The sequence below is a fragment of the Phoenix dactylifera genome, chromosome 18 (genome assembly GCF_051530095.1).
Source record: "Phoenix dactylifera cultivar Ajwa chromosome 18, Ajwa_hap1_PhDact_Kaust_v1.1, whole genome shotgun sequence".
Taxonomy (NCBI): Eukaryota; Viridiplantae; Streptophyta; class Magnoliopsida; order Arecales; family Arecaceae; genus Phoenix; species Phoenix dactylifera.
The window spans coordinates 1,092,094-1,111,271 of NC_143207.1; the positions used below are offsets into that span (position 1 = coordinate 1,092,094).

The following is a 19,178-nucleotide window of genomic DNA, read 5'->3' on the forward strand; positions in this document are numbered from 1 at the left end:
GATGATGATGATGATGATGCTGGTTTCAAATCTCCAATCATTAGGTAACTTTCTTCATTGCTTTGGATTTAGTTTTTCTTTTATTAGTGCTACCTTTAAATCTCATAACCAGTTTTGAGCTCATTCATGGTTTTAAAATTCTAATTAACATGATCCTTTCCAAAATTAAGATTTTTCTTGTACGTGACATCCCCATATATCTTGAGCTTAAGTATTATTTATTTATATTTTGAAATCAATCTGAAGATTTTGTGTTTTGATATTCCAAGTCATAAAGTCTTTTTCAAAACTATGGATTTCCTTGTAAGGGACTCTTTCATGCCTTCAGAAATTAAGGTTTTATGATCTGTTTTCTGATTTTGAATCTCTTAGTCACTTCTAGGTTCGTGTGGTCGTACAAATTCAAAATCTTAGTATTTTCTCAAAAATTAATGGATACTTTGAAAGTAATTCTTCCATGTGATTTGGAACCAAATTCCACTTGTTTCTTTGAAATGTAATCAATATCAAAATTGTCATTTTGAAGTTCTAAAATCTAAACATTACTGCTGTTTGTAAAGCCTGCGGTCTTTGAAATTCTGACACTTCCATTGAATTCAATTTTAAAGTTGATTTGACACTTACCTATTCTTACTTGAAAATATGGAATTAATTTAGTTTTAAAATTATTTAATTTGAAAATTTTGGAATCATGTATGTTTTTAAATTGTTATATTTTGAACAAGAATATCTCTGCTGAACTGAAATCATGTACGGAATCTTCTAAATGCCAATTTTGAAAGTGCATGTTCTTTTTGGAGCTTTTGTTAAATGTTCAATATGGAATTTGATGAATTTTGTTAAGCATGAAACCTGACATTATCATAAATTAAAAAGTGGACCCTTAGCCAGGAGGTATATGAGTGGGCCCACTTGACTTTCAGTCAGAAACCACTGTCTAGGTGGTATTTCATTTGGATTACCAATGAGGATCTTAGTTACCACCAACCAAGTGGTTTATGAGTGGTCTCACTCGAATCATTGTTGGGGAATGTTCCACTGGCTATGTGGTATCTATGGACCCTCGGCTATGTGGTATGAGTAAGACTCAAGGATATGAGTGGGCTCATTTGCACTAGCAATGATGTTAATGACTGGCCTTAGCTGAATTATCAATAAGGATAAGTAGTCTCGCTTGCATTCGCACTGAGGATATGAGTGATCTCAAGGGTATAAGTGAAACTTGATAAAATAATGTGAAACTATACAAAATATTAGAATTTGATGTAAATGTGTTTTGATTGTTTCCTTGTTTCTTCCTTATTAGTGGATTTTAATTTCTGGAATTTTCATTATCAAAGCAATTAAATGAACCACCTGAACTTTCAAAAAATTACAGTTCGTGATCTAGTGTGAATTACCTAAACTCTTCTTGACAATCACACGTTTTGACTCTTTCATCACATTTCTCAATAAAACTTTTGATTTCACTTTATTTCAATAAACCCACACTTGGATTCTTACAAATAATTTGATTTGTATTATGATTTAAGATTCATGCATTTTTAAGTGAAAAATTCTTGACCATGATCAAGGTACGCCGAACCAGTACCGGTCGGCGTACCGGTGGCAACCCGGACCGAGTCGGTACCGCTTCAGACCATACCGAATCGGTACCGACCCGGTCCGCCGCGAGAGCGGGCGCGGGACTCTATTCCGCGCGGGATGAGTTTCCATCGCTTCCATGGGCGAGGCTCTGCGCGTTCCCCGCGCGCACGCAGCTGTGCTGCCCAACGCGTGGGGGCACTCCCCCGCGCATTTTCCTGTGCGCGGGCAAATTTTTCTGTTCATTTTTTTGCGCATGGGCGCGATTCCCCATGCACTACCGCCTTCTTTTTCTTTTTCTTTTCTTCTTGTCTTTTTCTTTTCCTCTTGTCTTTTTCTTTTCCTTCTCTTCTTCCTTCTTCTTTCTGAAGCTTCTCCTACCTTCTCCTTTCTTCTCCTCTCTCCTCCTCGCTTTCCCCCTTCTCCCGTGAGCAAGGAAGGGCAAACGGAGCTCTTGGGAGGAAGGTGATCCTCGTCGGGGTGCTTGGGAGGGGGTCGGCCCGAGGCCCGGCCTCCCTTCTTCTTCTTGTCTTCTTCTTCTTCTCCTCTTTCTCTTCTTCTTCCTCTTCTTCTTCCTCTTCTTTCTTCTTCTTTCTTCCTCTTCTTTCCTCTTCTTCCTCTTCTTCTTCCTCTTCTTTCTTCTTCTTTCAGTCTGGGTCGCATCGGTACGCTACATGGACCAATCTAATACATGCTGAGCCGGGCCGGTTCAGCATACCATGACCATGATAGAATTTTACTTGCTGAGCTTAGTAGCTTACCTTTTCTTTTATATAAATTTTTCAGAGTGACTAGTAAAAGCCTAAGCAAACCTACTTGAGGAGATAGATTTGATATTTCAAAATTAATATTTGGATAATCAAATCTAGTGATTATCGAAGCGACAGCAGAAACATAGTTTTTCATCTTGTGTTAATATCATTGAAGGTATCATATTGTGAATTTTGTTTTAATATTTTGTTGGATGTCATAGTTTGAGTGGATTTTGTTTTAATATTTTGAGTTATATTTTAGTTATACATTGTTGGATGTCATAGTTTCTTTTGAGGATTTAAATTTTAATGAAGTTTTAATTGATTATAATGGTCACAACTTGGCATTCGTCAAGATCAAATTTCGGGTCATGACATGCAATGACTTGGCGATTGACTTGCGAAGAGGATGGGGGCATCTACTAAGAGACACAACTAGGGAGGCAATTCCCCAAGAACTCAAAGGACTTAGTAGGAATGGACCTACCATCAACCTCTAGTACAACTGAAATGCAACTCTTCTTTAGTTAACAATGAAAAGAAAATAGATAGGAAAAAGGATTTTGACAAGTTAAATATGTAATTTGGTAGTTAATACCAAGAGACTATACTGATATACAATCCATAAATTTGTGGCCATGCATAGAGTGTCAAATTACAAATTGACATATAGAATATCTTTAGGTTTCTTGGAGGCAAGGAGTTAAGTATTGTTTACTGGTGACATGTCAACCTAGAACTGGCATAGTTTCATGTCGTGCGAACTATGCCAATGCTTGGCATTCTTCTACTTACTGGCGTGGCAGCATGACAAGTATTGGCACGCAGCCAACACCGTGCCAATTCAGCTGGCACTCAAAACAGTCTTATTAGTACAAATGTCAGCCTTACGACAAAAATCAATTGCCATTCCTTGAAGAACTTGATTCTAATGGAACATGATTCAACCATATCATAGCTCAATAGATTTTATTTGTTGATGTTCTAGTAAAGTGTAGGTGCATCGGCTAGATTTCATTTTGTTTCAATACGCACTGAATCCTTTGGATTGAATCCTTAAGTGCGTTGCAACGAGGCTTACATGTTTTAGAATGATCAAAAAGGACACGTGATACTATCCTTCAAAAACCAACTATAGTACACCAGATTAGAGTGGAGTAAACAACTTCCGTATTTCTTTATTATGTATAACACAAACCCCTAAAGAGGTTAGTATGCCTCAGTACGGGCCGGATACTGTATCGATATCATATCGGTTCGGTACAATATGGTACGGTACACCTCTATTTTGAAACAACTTCTTTGCCATTTTTCTCAATTTTTATTTTGGTACGCCTTGATATAGGTCGGTACGCCTCGGAACGGGCCGGTACACACCTCGGTACGCCTCGGTACCGGTCGGTAGACCTCGATACAGGGCAGTATATCTCGGTACAGGGCGGTACAAGGCTTGTACCAACTTGAAGTTAAGTTTTGTATCAGTTTTCTCCTAATATAGTATGGTATGCCTCATACCGGGTAGTACGGCAGACCATGCTCTTGAGCATGGTCGGATGTTTGTATGAGACATGGGGTTGACCACTTTTTCCAATAGACCATGAGGTTGGCCTAGTAAAATTTCAATAGAGGTCCCACTGAAGTGTTGTTTCTATGACAATATATTTGCCAATAATCCCATGTCTTTGGTTACAACTATTTTTCTTGGTGCATAATTTGACACCATTTATTATAAATTTAGATCCACAAACCTTTAAGTGTTGGGTTGTGAAGCCTGATCCATTCCCTTTTTCTAGACCCCTATGTGCACTATGGTGGTGGAGGATCAAGGGAAGACAAGCCGGAAAGAGTTCGAGAAGATTCAGAGTTGAATCAGCAAATAAAAAAATCTTCAGCAAGGTCCGGAGTCGACTCCAGCAGACTTTGAGTCGACTCTGGCACGCAGGTAGACTTGGCACAGCTTTTTGGAGTCGACTCCAGCAGACTTGGAGTCGACTCCCCAGTGTTGGAGTCGACTTGAGAACTCCAGGAGTCGACTCCCACAGGCAGACAGAGAGGCATTTTCTGTGGACTGTTGCCGAGTCGACTCGCAGAATTGTGGGAGTCGATTCGAGCACGATTTTCACGCGAGGCTGAGTTATGAACCGGGTCCAAGCCAAGGTTTTTTGAGCCCTAATCAAAGTAAGAGATTGGGAGGTATATATAGACTTCTTGAGGGACACGAGAGGGATGTTGCAACCTTGAGAAACCCTAGAACTCATCAACGAGAGGTTCCAAAAGTAGATCCTTTGTGTGCATCAGGAAGACGACGTGTTGCTCGTCTTGAGAGAGATTGTTTGCTGCGAGAAAGAGAGTTTATTCTTTTCTCTTGAATCTCTGTAACTTCCTTTGATCATATAGTGAAATATTGATCTGTGCGGCTGTGGACGTAGGAGCAAGAGACTCTGAACCACATAAACTTGAGTGTCTTGTGCGTTTGCTATTGTTTTTGCCGTGTTCCTCTTTCTCCTACTATCCTTTATATTCTGCAATCGTAGGGTTGATCCCTAACAACTGGTATCAGAGCTATCTGGTTCGAAGAAAAAAGTGGGAGCAATGGCGGCTGAAGAAGGCAAGGTCAAGATTGACAGATTTGACGGCAAAGATTTTGGTTTCTGGAAGATGCAGATCGAAGATTATCTGTATCAGAAGAAACTTCATCTACCTCTTGAAGCTATGAAACCGACAGATATGTCACAGGCCGACTGGGATTTAATGGATCGTCAGGCTTTGGGAGTTGTTCGCTTGATGTTGGCTCGAAACGTTGCGTTCAACGTTTTGGAAGAAAAGACAACAGCAGGTTTGCTGAAAGCACTGTCGAATATGTACGAAAAATCCTCGGCCTCCAATAAGGTGTACCTGATGCGCCGTTTATTCAATCTGAAGATGAGTGAAGGTTCCTCAGTTACGGATCACATCAATGAGTTCAATCTGATTACGAGCCAGTTGAGTTCGGTGGAAATCAGTTTTAAAGATGAAGTTCGTGCTCTAATTCTCCTATCCTCCTTGCCAGAAAGTTGGGGTGCAACGGTGACAGCTGTAAGCAGTTCCTGCGGCTCAAACAAACTGAAGTTTGAGGAGGTCCGAAATCTGATACTCAGTGAAGATATCAGAAGAAGGGAGTCTGGTGTGAAATCTGGTTCGATTCTGAACACATCTGAAGGTAGAGGAAGAACTGTACAACGCAGTGAAAACCGTGGCAGATCGAAGTCTAAGAGGAGGAGCAAGTCTAGATCGAAAGGTGATGGCTGCTAGCATTGTGGCAAGATGGGCCACACGAGGAAGAATTGTTGGCTCAGAAAGAAGAATCCAAGCAAGGGGCAGAACGAGGAGTCTATGAATGCAACCACAGATGAAGCCAACGATGCTTTGATTCTCAGCGTGGACAGTCCTATGGAATCGTGGATACTAAACTCTGGAGCTTCGTTTCACTCTACCTCACGGAAGGAGTGTATGCTAAATTACACTGCAGGAGACTTCGGAAAGGTTTATCTCCCTGATGATGAGCCTTTAGATATTGTGGGGAAAGGTGAAGTTCATATCAGGATGCTGAATCAGTCAGTGTGGAAACTGAAGAATATGAGGCATGTCCCAGGCTTGAAGAGAAACTTGATTTCTGTTGGGCAGCTTGACAGCGAAAGGTATGTTACTACCTTCGTAGGTGGTTCATGGTTACCAAAGGAGCTATGGTGATAGCACATGGGAACAAGTTGGGGACACTCTACATGACCAATGACACCAAGGATACGGTGGCATTAGCAGAGACAAGTGCAGATAGTTCTCTTTGGCATCGCAGACTCGGACATATGAGTGAGAAAGGTATGAAGATAATGGTGAAGAAGAACAAGCTAGCAGATCTGAAAACTGTTGATGTAGGTCTCTATGAAGACTGCATATTTGGGAAGCAGAAAAGAGTCAGTTTCTCAAAGGGTGGAAGAACACCGAAGACAGAAAAGCTAGAGCTTGTACACACAGATGTGTGGGGGCCTTCACCGATTGCATCTCTTGGAGGCTCGCACTATTATGTCACGTTCATCGACGACTCTACCAGAAAGGTTTGGATTTATTTCATGAAGCACAAATCAGAGGTATTTGTCACCTTTAAGAAGTGGAAAAGTCTAGTAGAGAATGAATCTGGTGCAAAGATAAAACGACTAAGGTCTGATAATGGCGGTGAGTATGACAGCAGCGAGTTCAAAAAATTCTGCGCAGTAAATGGAATCCGAATGGAGAAGACAATACCGAGCACACCGCAGCAAAATGGGGTGGCTGAGCGAGTGAACAGAACCCTGAATGAGAGAGCCAATAGTATGAGGATCCATGCTAGTTTGCCCAAGATGTTTTGGGCTGAGGCAGTCAACACCGCAGCGTATCTGATAAACAGAGGCCCGTCGGTTCCCCTAGATTGCAAATTGCCTGAAGAAGAGTGGACTGAAAAATTAGTAAATTTGTCACACTTGAGGATCTTTGGGTGTGTCTCCTTTGTGCACGTCAATGCAGAGAAAAGGGACAAGCTAGATGCAAAGTCCAAAAAGTGTTTCTTCATTGGATACGGTACAGATGATTTTGGTTACAAGTTCTGGGATGGGCAAAACAAGAAGGTCATCAGAAGCAAGGATGTGATATTCAATGAGCAAGTTCTCTATAAGGACAAGAATACTTCAAATCTTGAGAATGTAGGGGAGCAAAGCAAGGAAAAACAAGTTGAGTTGCAAGAGATTACAGAACAAGACGTTGCCAAAAGAGCTCAGATAAATCCTGAAAATTCAGAAATTGTTGCGGCACAACCTCAACCAAGTATACCGCAGCTGAGAAGATCTACAAGAATCTCGAAACAACCGGATAGATATTCATTCTCTTTACATTATCTGCTATTGACAGATGGAGGTGAACCCGAGTGTTATGAAGAAGCCATGGAAAGTGAAGATTCGGTGAAGTGGGAGTTAGCCATGAAGGACGAGATGAAGTCCTTGGATAGAAATCAAACTTGGGAACTCAATTCACTACCAGAAGGCAAGAAGGCTTTACAGAACAAGTGGGTCTACAAAGTTAAAGACGAACATGATGACAGCAAAAGGTACAAAGCAAGGTTGGTTGTGAAAGGCTTCCAACAGAAGGAAGGTATCGACTACACTGAGATTTTCTCTCCGGTAGTCAAATATTCAACAATTAGAGTGATTCTGAGTATTGTGGCAGCAGAAAATCTATATTTGGAGCAGTTGGATGTTACGGCTGCATTTCTCCATGGAGATTGATGAAGACATCTACATGTAGCAACCTGTCGGCTTTGCAGTTCCTGGCAAGGAGAACCTTGTATGTAAGCTAAAGAGAAGTTTGTATGGTTTAAAACAGGCCCCGAGGTTGTGGTACAAAAAGTTCGATGCATTCATGATCAACAATGGTTTTGCAAGATGTCAAGAAGATCATTGCTGTTATCTTAAGGTACTTGATGGTAGTTTTATCATCTTACTCTTGTATGTTGACGACATGTTGATAGCCGGACCGAACCTACAAGAGATTGAAAGATGGAAGAAAGAACTATCAAGGGAGTTTGCAATGAAAGACATGGGTGCAGCAAAATAGATGCTTGGGCTGAGGATTGAAAGGGATAGGGTGGCTGGAACACTGAAGCTTTCTCAAGCTAACTACATTGATAAGGTGTTGAATAGATTCAATATGACAGAAGCAGATCCTGTGAAGACACCTTTGGCGAGCCACTTCAAACTTTCAAAAGAGCAATCACCCAAGGATGATGAGGAGCTGAAGAAGATGTCAAGGGTACCATATGCTTCAGCCGTAGGCAGCTTGATGTATGCTATGATATGCACGAGACCCGACATTGCACATGCAGTGGGAGCTGTGAGCAGATACATGGCCAATCCGGGTAGACAACATTGGGAGGCTGTCAAGTGGATCCTAAGATATTTGAAAGGTACCAGAAATGTAGGCTTGTGTTATAGAAAAGGCAGTCAAACACTACAAGGTTTTGTGGATGCAGACCTAGGAGGTGATACTGACACTAAAAGAAGCACCACAGGGTATGTTTATACCGTAGGCGGGACAGCAGTGAGCTGGTTCTCACAACTGCAAAAGATCGTTGCTCTTTCGACAACTGAGGCAGAATATGTTGCCATTACAGAAGCCAGCAAGGAGATGATTTGGCTGCAAAATCTTCTAAAAGAGCTGGGCAGAGAACAGAACTGTAGTGTACTATTCTGCGACAGTCAGAGTGCTATTCACTTAGCTAAGAACCCAATGTTTCATGCGAGAACGAAGCACATACAGCTGAGATATCACTTCATCAGGAAGTTGCTAGAAGATGGCAGTTTGTTACTTGAGAAGATTCAAGGAGTAAAGAATTCAGCTGATATGTTGACTAAGACAGTCACTACAGAGAAATTGAGGCGATGCATGGCCTCAATTGGCCTCCAAAGATAGTTGAATGGAGGTGCCGCACAGAGAATACAGATCAAGATATGGAAGTTTGTTTACTTTTAAAATAGATGCACGACTGGATGTATCAGTCTCCAAGTGGAAGAGTTGTTGGGTTGTGGAGCCTGATCCATTCCCTTTTTCTAGACCCCTATGTGCACTATGGTGGTGGAGGATCAAGGGAAGACAAGTCGGAAAGAGTTCGAGAAGATTCAGAGTTGAATCAATAAATAAATAAATCTTCAGCAAGGTCCGGAGTCGACTCCAGCAGACTTGGAGTCGACTCTGGCACGCAGGTAGACTTGGCACAGCTTTTTGGAGTCGACTCCAGCAGACTTGGAGTCGACTCGAGAACTCCAGGAGTCGACTCATACAGGCAGACAGAAAGGCATTTTCTGTGGACTGTTGCCGAGTCGACTCGTAGAATTGTGGGAGTCGACTCGAGCACGATTTTCACGCGAGGCTGAGTTATGAACCGGGTCCAAGCCAAGATTTTTTGAGCCCTAATCAAAGTAAGAGATTGGGAGGTATATATAGACTTCTTGAGGGACACGAGAGGGATGTTGCAACCTTGAGAAACCCTAGAACTCATCAACGAGAGGTTCCAAAAGTAGATCCTTTGTGTGCATCAGGAAGACGACGTGTTGCTCGTCTTGAGAGAGATTGTTTGCTGCGAGAAAGAGAGTTTGTTCTCTTCTCTTGAATCTCTGTAACTTCCTTTGATCATATAGTGAAATATTGATCTGTGCGGCTGTGGACGTAGGAGCAAGAGACTCCGAACCACATAAACTTGAGTGTCTTGTGCGTTTGCTATTGTTTTTGCCATGTTCCTCTTTCTCCTACTATCCTTTATATTCCGCAATCGTAGGGTTGATCCCTAACATTAAGTGCATTCTATCATAATACTCTCATTCTCTAAATGGGTACAAATGTCTGTTTTACTATTGAGAAAGCATATGTCTTTAGATCAACATTCATCAAACCAACCCAAGCCGGATGGTTGGGGCCATATTGAACCAAACCAACATAAAATTGGGATGATTTTGTTTATCAGGTCGGTTCGGTTTATAAAACCCCTCCCTTACCCCCACCACCCACCCCACCCCACTCCCCCCAACACCCCCCTCCCCCCAAATGCTCGCTCGCTCTCTACCCCTATTCAAAGTTGTGACCATCAGCTACCCTCAAGGTAAGCTTCCCCCTCTCTCTCTTTCTCTCTCCCCCTCCCTCTCTCTTCGACAAGTGCTCGCTCACTTGCTCTCTCCCCCCTCTTCAACGCCATGACGTTGTCGGATGCCCTTGAGTTAAGCCTCTCTCTCTCTCTCTTTCTCTCCTCCTCCCTCTCTCTCCAGCGGATGCTCGCTCGTTTGCTCTCTCTCCCTCACCTTCGACTTTGCGATGCTGTCGACCGCCCTAGGGGTAAGTCCCGTCCCTCACTCCTCACTCTCTCTCTTCCTCCCTCTCCTCCCTCTCTCTCTCCATGGTTTGTTATGCCTAGGCTCGATATGATACATACTGGTATCATATCGAACCAGTCACCGATTGATACAAGCCTCAGTATCGATCCAACAAACCTTGCTTCAGATGCTACCTTTTATGAAGATAAACTTCCCTATTATAAGAAAAGTCATACTTTAGAAAATTCTACATTCTCTTTAGAAAATTGTACTGCATCTATGTAATGGTCACAATGTACTAAAACGCGGCTACGGTATCCATGTTGTGAAGGAAAGAAAGCGCATATATATTACAAGGGCCGCACATAGAGGTGTATATGCATTTAGTAGTTTTAGATATTTTAAATAAATAAAAATACTAAAAACAAGTAGTTAGTATAAGAGAACATTGTCAATATCATGGAAGAGTTACCATCAATGCCATGAAAATTCGAAACTCAAGAAGTGATTTAAGCACACGTGCGGCAATTTGATTAGATTTTGCTAAATTTTTAGTATAAAGAGAGAGTTTTGGCAACCTTGTTATCTAATCCTTTTAATGTCCTGAAACCCTAATGCCTTAATTAGGGGCTATTAGGGTAGGCAAGAGTGTGGGGGGCTTGATGTCTTATCATTGAAAAGGAGTCTTCATATGAGGATGTCAAGAAGGTGGATCACCATTTACCATTTCTTTTTGCATGAATAATGATGGAGGCTTGGGAATCAGAACTCCTAGATACAAGAACTAATGCTGAGTTCAGAACTAAATCATTTTATATATTTCTGTATCCTATGACATTCATATGTGTTGGAGAAAGAAAGAGTGGATCTTGTAGGCCCATTCAAAATGGTAACTTGTGTATTAAACATAAATGCTTTGGGGGAAAGTAGGAAGCAAGAAAGATAAAGAACAAGTGTGAATTAAAGAGACTGTATATTATATTTGACAAGAAATTTAAAGTGGTGTAGAGGACAAGATAGGAAGAATTACATATTTGAGAGATAGGTATTTATATAATAATATATCAATCATGTGCATAAGGAATAGACTATGGAGTGTCATGCCAAAAAAGATCCATAATGGGGAGAATCTTGTGAAGGGAAATTAAAATTCTATTCACTAAAAGAGATAAAGACTTTTAAACATTCGCTGCTTTATGATAATAGATAAGACTTGATCCACGCTTTAGTGATTAATTGGAGCTCGTACCATCAAGATGTGATGTCTTGTTCAAAACATTCCTAATGGTAATAAGACGTTGGTACTTTGAATCATAAGGTACAAGGTGGCAAAAATTGTGAATTATTAAAATTTTGCTCATATAAGTACTTTCATATTTGCAGTTTTTAACAATTTCAACTGTTATTATAACAGATCCCAGAAACCTACTTTTATGATTCATTTTTTTCAGAAAACCATAAGAAACATAAAAATTTTGTAATTGTACCAGTACTTCCGCCAGAAATACAATTGTTTCCAATAAAATTAGCAGAAGGGCAAACATTATAAATTAATGAAGTCAAAGTGGTAAGCACATGACAAAAATAGTATAGGAGCATGTGGGAAGTATGAGAAAGATATCCTAGAAGAAGAGTGGGAAATCAAATACTGTTCAATTGTTAGATTTCAGAAAAAGTCCAATCTTGAGAGAATTTTATCCAACAAAAAATGAAATTATAGTAATTTGTGCATAGCACTGAAGGAAACAAAAGCAGTTGAATTAAAATAAAGACTTGTTATGCTACTTACTCACTGATAGCCTCATACACAGTCCCAAATGATCCACTTCCGAGCCGCTCTCCTCGTATCCATGCCCTGATGTTCCTCTTGAACTTCACTTTGGTTGAAATAGCAATCATCGCATCGTCAACCGTGCTGGATACATCACTTACATTATTCAATGTTGACCTGGTAAGGTATCCAGTGGTCTCTCCCATTGTCTCATCCCCTTCAATGGCTTCATCCAATTCCCACTCATCCTCCTCAGAGTCAAAAGAACCCCTCCCTGCTTCAGCACCCATGCGACCGTCTTCCTCAGGAGCAAAAGACCTCACGATGTCCCAAGCCGAGCCCGCCTCATCAACAGGAGGAAAGGACATTGACGGCGGGGGGGCGAGAGTCAGCCTTGATGGTTGAGAAGCAAGAACTGATATCACCGGCGGCGGCGGCACAATAGCCGGTGGGCGGATGCCTCTAATTCCTCCATCTCTTCCTCCAGAACCTCCATAACAATGCTGCAAATTCTCTTCAGCTTCATCTTCTCTGACGTGAATTCCAACTCGAAACTTATCGGGCAGACTGCGATCGTCTTCGGCAGCAGTCGAGAGAGTCGGCGACGTACTGGGAATGGAATCACCAGCGGCAATTGGATCAGAGCGGAGGAGCCGGGAGGGGGGGAGGAGGTCGGAGGAGGAGCGGGATTTGCGTGCCTCCCAGGTGGAGGCGGGGATAGCGAAGTCCTCGGGGCCGGAGAGGCCGAGGTTGCGGCAGATGAGGTCGACCTCGCCGTCGCCTCCGCCGATGCGGAAGCTGGTCTGGGCGGAGTAGGCGGGGGGGAAGCGGGCGATGTAGACGCCGGGCGCGTCGTCGCTGGCGGACCAGGGCTCCCCGGACGCATCGTCGTCGCTGGCGGACCAGGGCTCCCCGGACGCCGGCTCGGAGTGCACGTACTTCATGGCGTTGCGGCGGTCCAGCCGTGGGACCCGCGCCTTCCCCTCCGGCTGCGCTCGCTTGTAGTCCATCAATAGACGGAAGGCGGCTTGGCGGCAGGGGTTGTACTTTGTGCTCGTGGTGCTGACTCCTTCCACGGGCTGATTAAACAACGGTGCGGTGGATACTTGCGGCTGGTTAAAAGGATGTAGTTCCGTCAATCGAACAGAGTCCTTGACGTCGGCTAGAGAAGACCGAGCAGCACCGCGTTTTTCTAAATGAAAGATACTATGTATTATATTTTTTATTTTTTATTATAGCCTAATTTTGCCGTACATACTCCAAGTTACGCTAATAGAGAAAAGTTGCGATAAATTGGCTCCCTCCATACAAATCCTTTGGCGAACTTCCTACCAGTGAGCTTGTATTAGCAACAAAAATAATGAAACATAAGCAAAAGTTAAGTAAGATGTTCTTTGGATGTCGCACTACATCCATATCCGAATATGATACGAAGTAGGTTAAGCTTCTCGAGATTAAAAAAAAAAAAAAAAAGTTAGTTCAAGAAATGTTGCCCAGTAGATACAACCCAAGAGGGGGGGTGAATTGGGTCTTTTAAAACTTTTAAGCTACTTCTAACACTTTTCAATTAATTATGCTAAGTTGTATAGTTGCACAGTGGAATTTAAACTTAGCAATATGTTGATTTATCGAATGAGACTTGATTAAGTAAATTGAATATGCTTGCAACTAAAGGATGCGCGGATAAGAGTTAAGCAGGCAATTTATCTAGGTAAGTAAGTGAGCAAGATAGACAATGACAAAAAGCATCACAAACACAACAAACATATAGTGGTTCGGTGCACCCCAGCACCTACATCCACTCCCCAAGACCTCTTGGGAATTTCACTATAATCCTACAGATTACAGCCGGTTGTTTTACAAGCTCACAACCCAACTTGTTGTTTTGCGAGATCACAACGAACTCGGTCGGTTTTCACAGGCTCACCGACTAGAACCAACCGATTGTTTTTACGGGCTCACAATCCAACCCAGTTGGTTTTCCCAAAGGCTCACCAACCACAACCTTACACCGTTGGTTTTCCCTTTTGGCTCACCAACAAACCTTAACCCCTTGATTCAATCCCTTGATTGAATCAAGTTACAAGATATTAAAACAAAGGTTTAAAACAAATCAAAGCTTCTTAAACAAGCAAATATAACAATATAAACAAATAGGTAAAGAGAAGCCCTCAAACAAGTTGTGTAGATGAGGAAACTCGGCTTCTTCTTTACTTGACCCTCTTCTGATTTCGCACGAGGTAGAGTATCACTGAGGCAGCACACAGTTGGAGAGGAAGCTTTGGGATTCACTCGGATGCTCTTCTTCTCTCTATTTTGCTTTGAATGGCCCTTTTGTGCTTTTGGGAGATTTTTCTTTGAGATCTCTTTCCTAAATGTTTTCTCCCACTTCCATACCGTCTCCCCTAGCTCTCCTCTTGATTTTATAGCTTTACATGTCGTGGAACCAGAAATCTAGCCGTTAGAGACAAAAATAGAGCCGTTGTCCACAGTCTGCAACTCCTGACAAAGTTTCCGTTGGGAGCGGAGTCGACTCGCGCGATCTGAAGTCGACTCGACTGTAGCAGGAGTCGACTCATGCTTTTCTGGAGTCGGCTCGGCAACTGTTCCAGATTTGAATTAAAGTGGTCTTCTCGACTGGGAGTCGACTCGACTTAACCCGGAGTCGACTCGCCAAAATCTAGAGCTGACCTTGCACTTTTGGAGTCGGCTCATCCCAAGGAATCCATGGATGCATTTTTCAACTTTGCTTACTCGAGTCGACTCGGAAAATCTGGGAGTCGATTCGGTGCTCAGAGTCCGAACTCCCGAGCTTCTGTCTTTTGGCTCGTGCTGTCTCGGAGTCGACTCGAACTGTCTCGGAGTCGACTCGGCCCTCAGTATCCAAAAAACAGTCTTCTGTCTTTTGGGGTCGCGCTGCCTTGGAGTCGACTCGAACTGTCTTGGAGTCGACTCGCCTCTCAGGGACGAAAATGCCGTCTTCTGTCTTTGGGGTTGCGCTGCCTCGGAGTCGACTCGGATTTTGCGGGAGTCGACTCGGCTCTCAGTGTCTGAAATTGGCTCTCTGATTTTTTGCTTGTTTTCCTCTGGGAGTCGACTCTAGCTTCCTTTGGAGTCGACCTGCCAACCATCGGAGTCGACTCGAGTTCCTCAGGAGTCGACTCGGCTCTCAGGGTCCAAAATAGCTTCTCTGTGTTTCTGCCTTGTTACTCCCTGGAGTCGACTCGTACTATCCAGGAGTCAACTCGAGGACTATTCTTTTGGATTTTCCTTTGAATTTGCTCTTCCAACTTGAGTCCTTTGAACTTGAAACTTGGGTCAATAAATTGTAGCTTTCTTCCAACTTTTCTTGAGAGCTTTGGAGGCCTTCTTGTGTTCTTCCAACTTGCTATATTCCTTGCAAAATAACTATCTTTCTCCTTGCAACACAAACGTTAGTATTTATACTTCAAGGTTTTGTGATCATCAAAATCAATCTTTAAATCAATCTTTGGGTCATCAGTCTTCCCCTTTTTGATGATGACAAAACTTGGAGTATATGCAATATAAAATATATTGTGTTCTAGAAGTAGTGCATAGTTAAGTTGCATGAAGTAGAAAACATATATATTTAAAACATACTTCATGATAATGCTTTATATTCTTAACATAATCAACATATCTAAATTTAAGCTGGTTTGTATTCAATTCAGAACATACAGAATATAAAGCATTATGAACATATAGTTAGGTATTTCTCCCCCTTTTTGACAACATCAAAAAGATAGTGAAACATTAAGCACAAAGATAAGACTACTCAAATATTTCTTTTTCTTATTGTACTCTGATTTGCATGTCAAATTATTGCAAGGATATGAATCATATAACTCAAGGCAATAATATTAGAATAAGATTAATGAGCATAGATCAGAGCCAATTAAGATAATTTCAGAGCAGAACACATCGAATGTGATTCCAAGGATAGTTTTCAACTCAAGTGTAGATGGAATCTTTCTTAAGTTAATTCAAGAAGTACCACGAATGATATTCAAAGAAAGCACGAATGGAAATCTAACCTCTCTTCAATAATAAGTATGAAAGCTCGTTCATTTAAGATCTTTTGCCCAATATATTAAGTATTTTATCAACATGAGAGCAATTTAATTAATTTTCAGAGTATAAGTGCAAAACTCATATACTTGAGAAACATATCATCATGTTGGATCATTAATTCTTAATGACTTCAAAGTTTTTTTATGATAATAAGAACATTGGGGCACAAATACCAAAATATGCAATTTTTGATACATCTTAGAGCTCATTTAAAGACTTTCTTTTATTTCTTTAGAAAATAAGCACAATTTGATACATAAAAATATGAATTGGCATAAAATTTGAAGTTCTAAAGAGCAAGCCAATTAGGACTCATTAGTAAATTTTAAAATAGATTTTCTAAAAGATACTCAAGCAAATTCAACATATCATACTCCCCCTTTTTTATTAAATTAGAGGCTCTTAAGATCAACTATTTGAATTGCAATTTGGTTCATGATTTATGCATAAGATATATTAACCAAATAACAAGCCTCAAGGTGTATCATAAAGATTTTCAGATTAAATTTCAGATGATACATATTGGAGAGCATTAGGATCACTTTTCATTTAGTATGCTTTCTCTCTCCTTTCGTTATAGATTTATGCGATTAAGTTCCATAAGATCTCTCCTTCTAAGATTTTCTTTCTCCCCCTCAATTGATCATTCCATTTAAGAGTTTAGAATTTGAAGATAATGTTCAGTAAAATTGTCAATCTCAAAAAAAATATTTTCTATAAGTTTCAGCTTATTTTTATAAGACTCAATGTTTGAGATAAGACAACCTTTATAGAACTCATCTCAAGGTATAAACTCATTATATAATTAAAACAAGTCTTGCAATATAAGGAGGTTCATTAAAATCAATCCATAAAAAGATACTGAGTATCTAAAGCTCCCCCTCAAAAGATGCATTCTTTTTTAATCATTCTTTTCTATTGTTGAATTTCAGATTTTAATGATAAACGTGAATAAAACTGAAATTCTTTTTAATAAAACTGAAATTCTTTTTTAGCAATATATACATGAAGCACAATAAATCTTTTTAATATCAAAATAAAATCATATATTTAAAAATATTTGTTTACAATTAAGATCATCGAAAGACACATCATTTGGACCAATATTGGTACACTCTAAAGATAAGTAATAATATGTTTCGGATGCGTATCGGAGCAATCAACCAAGGCATCAAAATTAATTCTGTTTTTCTTAAACTGTAGTTTTTATCTAGGAATCATATTGAGTTTAAGCTTTTATACAAAATCAGATTCTGAATTTTATAAAGATTTTCAATAGAGGCTTTTAAATCATGATTTGAGATATGTATCTTTCACATTGAAGCTCATCTTAAATCACTAAGATTGAAAACATATATTTCAATAACATTAGAGCACTTTCAGAATCTTTATATTTAATATTGAGTTTCGATACACAATGGAGGATATTTTAATAAGTATTAGGACATTATGTATCAAAGTTAGGCAAGCAGAAAGATAGATCAAGATCAATTCATTTTGCCTAAATAGAAGTATCCTTCTCTTCTTCTTTTTGTAAATCTATTTAACTTCCAAAAATAATCGTGAATGATAAAACTGAAATTTCTTCTTAATATTACTTAAAAACTTTATGTAGTATTTCAAACATTCAAGCATTGGAACACAAGTTAGTTTGAGGCAAGGGTGAAGCAAAAAACTTGTGAGCAAAGTTAAGACATATTCCAATCAACTTATCCAAGCATGGAGCATTACAAAATATTGAGAACCCATAATTCAAGACATCATGCCATATGCAAAATAGATTATGTGTTAAGTCATACTTTGAAATATTAAGAATAAGCATGTCAAGGACCAAAATCAATTCTTTTCAAATAAACTCCCCTTATTTAAATATAATCTTGCACTGATTTCATTCTTAAGGTGTGTTTCCAAGTGATTAAAGCTTGACTTGATTCTTCTTATACTTTCATTTACTTTGTCATTCATTTTTACTTTCTTGTGCTCTATACTCTATTTGCTCCCTATCCGGTGGAGTTGGAAGGGGCACGAGGTACTACCACTAGCCTCCCTCTTGTGCCGTCCCTAATATGCCCTACACGGAATAGTTGGGTCAAATAGTGCCGGGTACTACCACTAGCCTCCCCATTGGCACCATCCCTATGATGAGCAATATAGAAAATTTAAAAAGTTCACTTCAAACTCTCCCTATTTAAGTGTAATTAATTATGGATTTTATCCCTTCCAAATGTGCTGAATATATTATGCTTGTTTTGCTTTTCCTTAAGATTGGAGTATTTGCCTTTGCTTAGATTTTACATCTCTTGAATAATATCCATTTTCTTTTCTTTATCTCTCTCTCTCTTTTTGTTATTCTCAAGTAATTTACATGAAAGAGCAGAATAAAGAAATAATCTTATGTATCATATAGATGTTGTTACGGGGGAAATAAGCCGCCATGCCCCACGTGACCGGCACACGCGCCCAGGAAGACTACGGCTGCCCTTTGATCCAGCAATCCGACCCCGAGTCGGCTGCCCTTTGATCCAGCGCTCCGACCCCGAGTCGGACGTCCTCGGCTCCGCAGCCCGACCCCGAGTCGGCTGCCCTTTGATCCAGCAATCCGACCCCGAGTCGGATATCCTCGGCTCCGCAGCCCGACCCCGAGTCGGCTGCCCCTTGATCCAGCGCTCCGACCCCGAGTCGGAGATCTCTTGATAACGACAGGCTATTCTCCAGAGGCACGCCGCGGCCTCCTGCTCCACTACTCCCTGCAACGGCTGTATCCGATGCTGCTCCACGATCTCCTGCATCAGCCGTACAAAGCGGAGCCCCACTATGCCCTGACGTGGCCGTACCCGGTGCTGCTCCACGACGCCCTGTAACGGCCATGTCAGTGGCCACACCATCGTGCCCCACGATAACGAACCCCCCTGAGAGACCCCCCAGCCAGGTATATATGCGGCTGGGGGGAGAAAGGGGGGGTGAGCAATATCTCCCAGAGCACTCTCTTACTTGCGATTATCACCTCTCCTCCTCCTCCAATCTCCTCTGACTTGACCGTCGGAGGGCCATCACCACCCTGGTGGTGGTGCAAGGCTTGTTTGCAGGTTTCTTGGCGGAAGGTGGAGCGCAACC

The 19,178-nt window shown here is 41.1% G+C and overlaps 1 protein-coding gene across 14 annotated transcripts in view; it reads right to left on the reverse strand.

Annotated features, from left to right (window-relative positions):
- LOC103696066 (mitogen-activated protein kinase kinase kinase 1-like) overlaps nt 1-13,096 on the reverse strand; it is a 78,537-nt gene extending 65,441 nt beyond the window's left edge. For 4 of the 14 annotated variants that reach the window (XR_015974614.2, XR_015974612.2, XM_088714208.2 and 1 more), the window contains exon 1: nt 11,991-13,090. Coding sequence is in view for 11 of the 14 variants with exons in the window: in XM_088714208.2 (XP_088570334.2) it covers nt 11,991-12,982 (992 nt within the window). In the remaining 3 variants the exon portion in view is untranslated. Of the gene's footprint in view, nt 1-11,990 lie in introns of all 14 variants that reach the window. The other 10 variants (XM_039117176.3, XM_088714211.2, XM_089928459.1 and 7 more) reach the window with 5 other exon arrangements.
- Nucleotides 13,097-19,178: the final 6,082 nt, after the last annotated feature.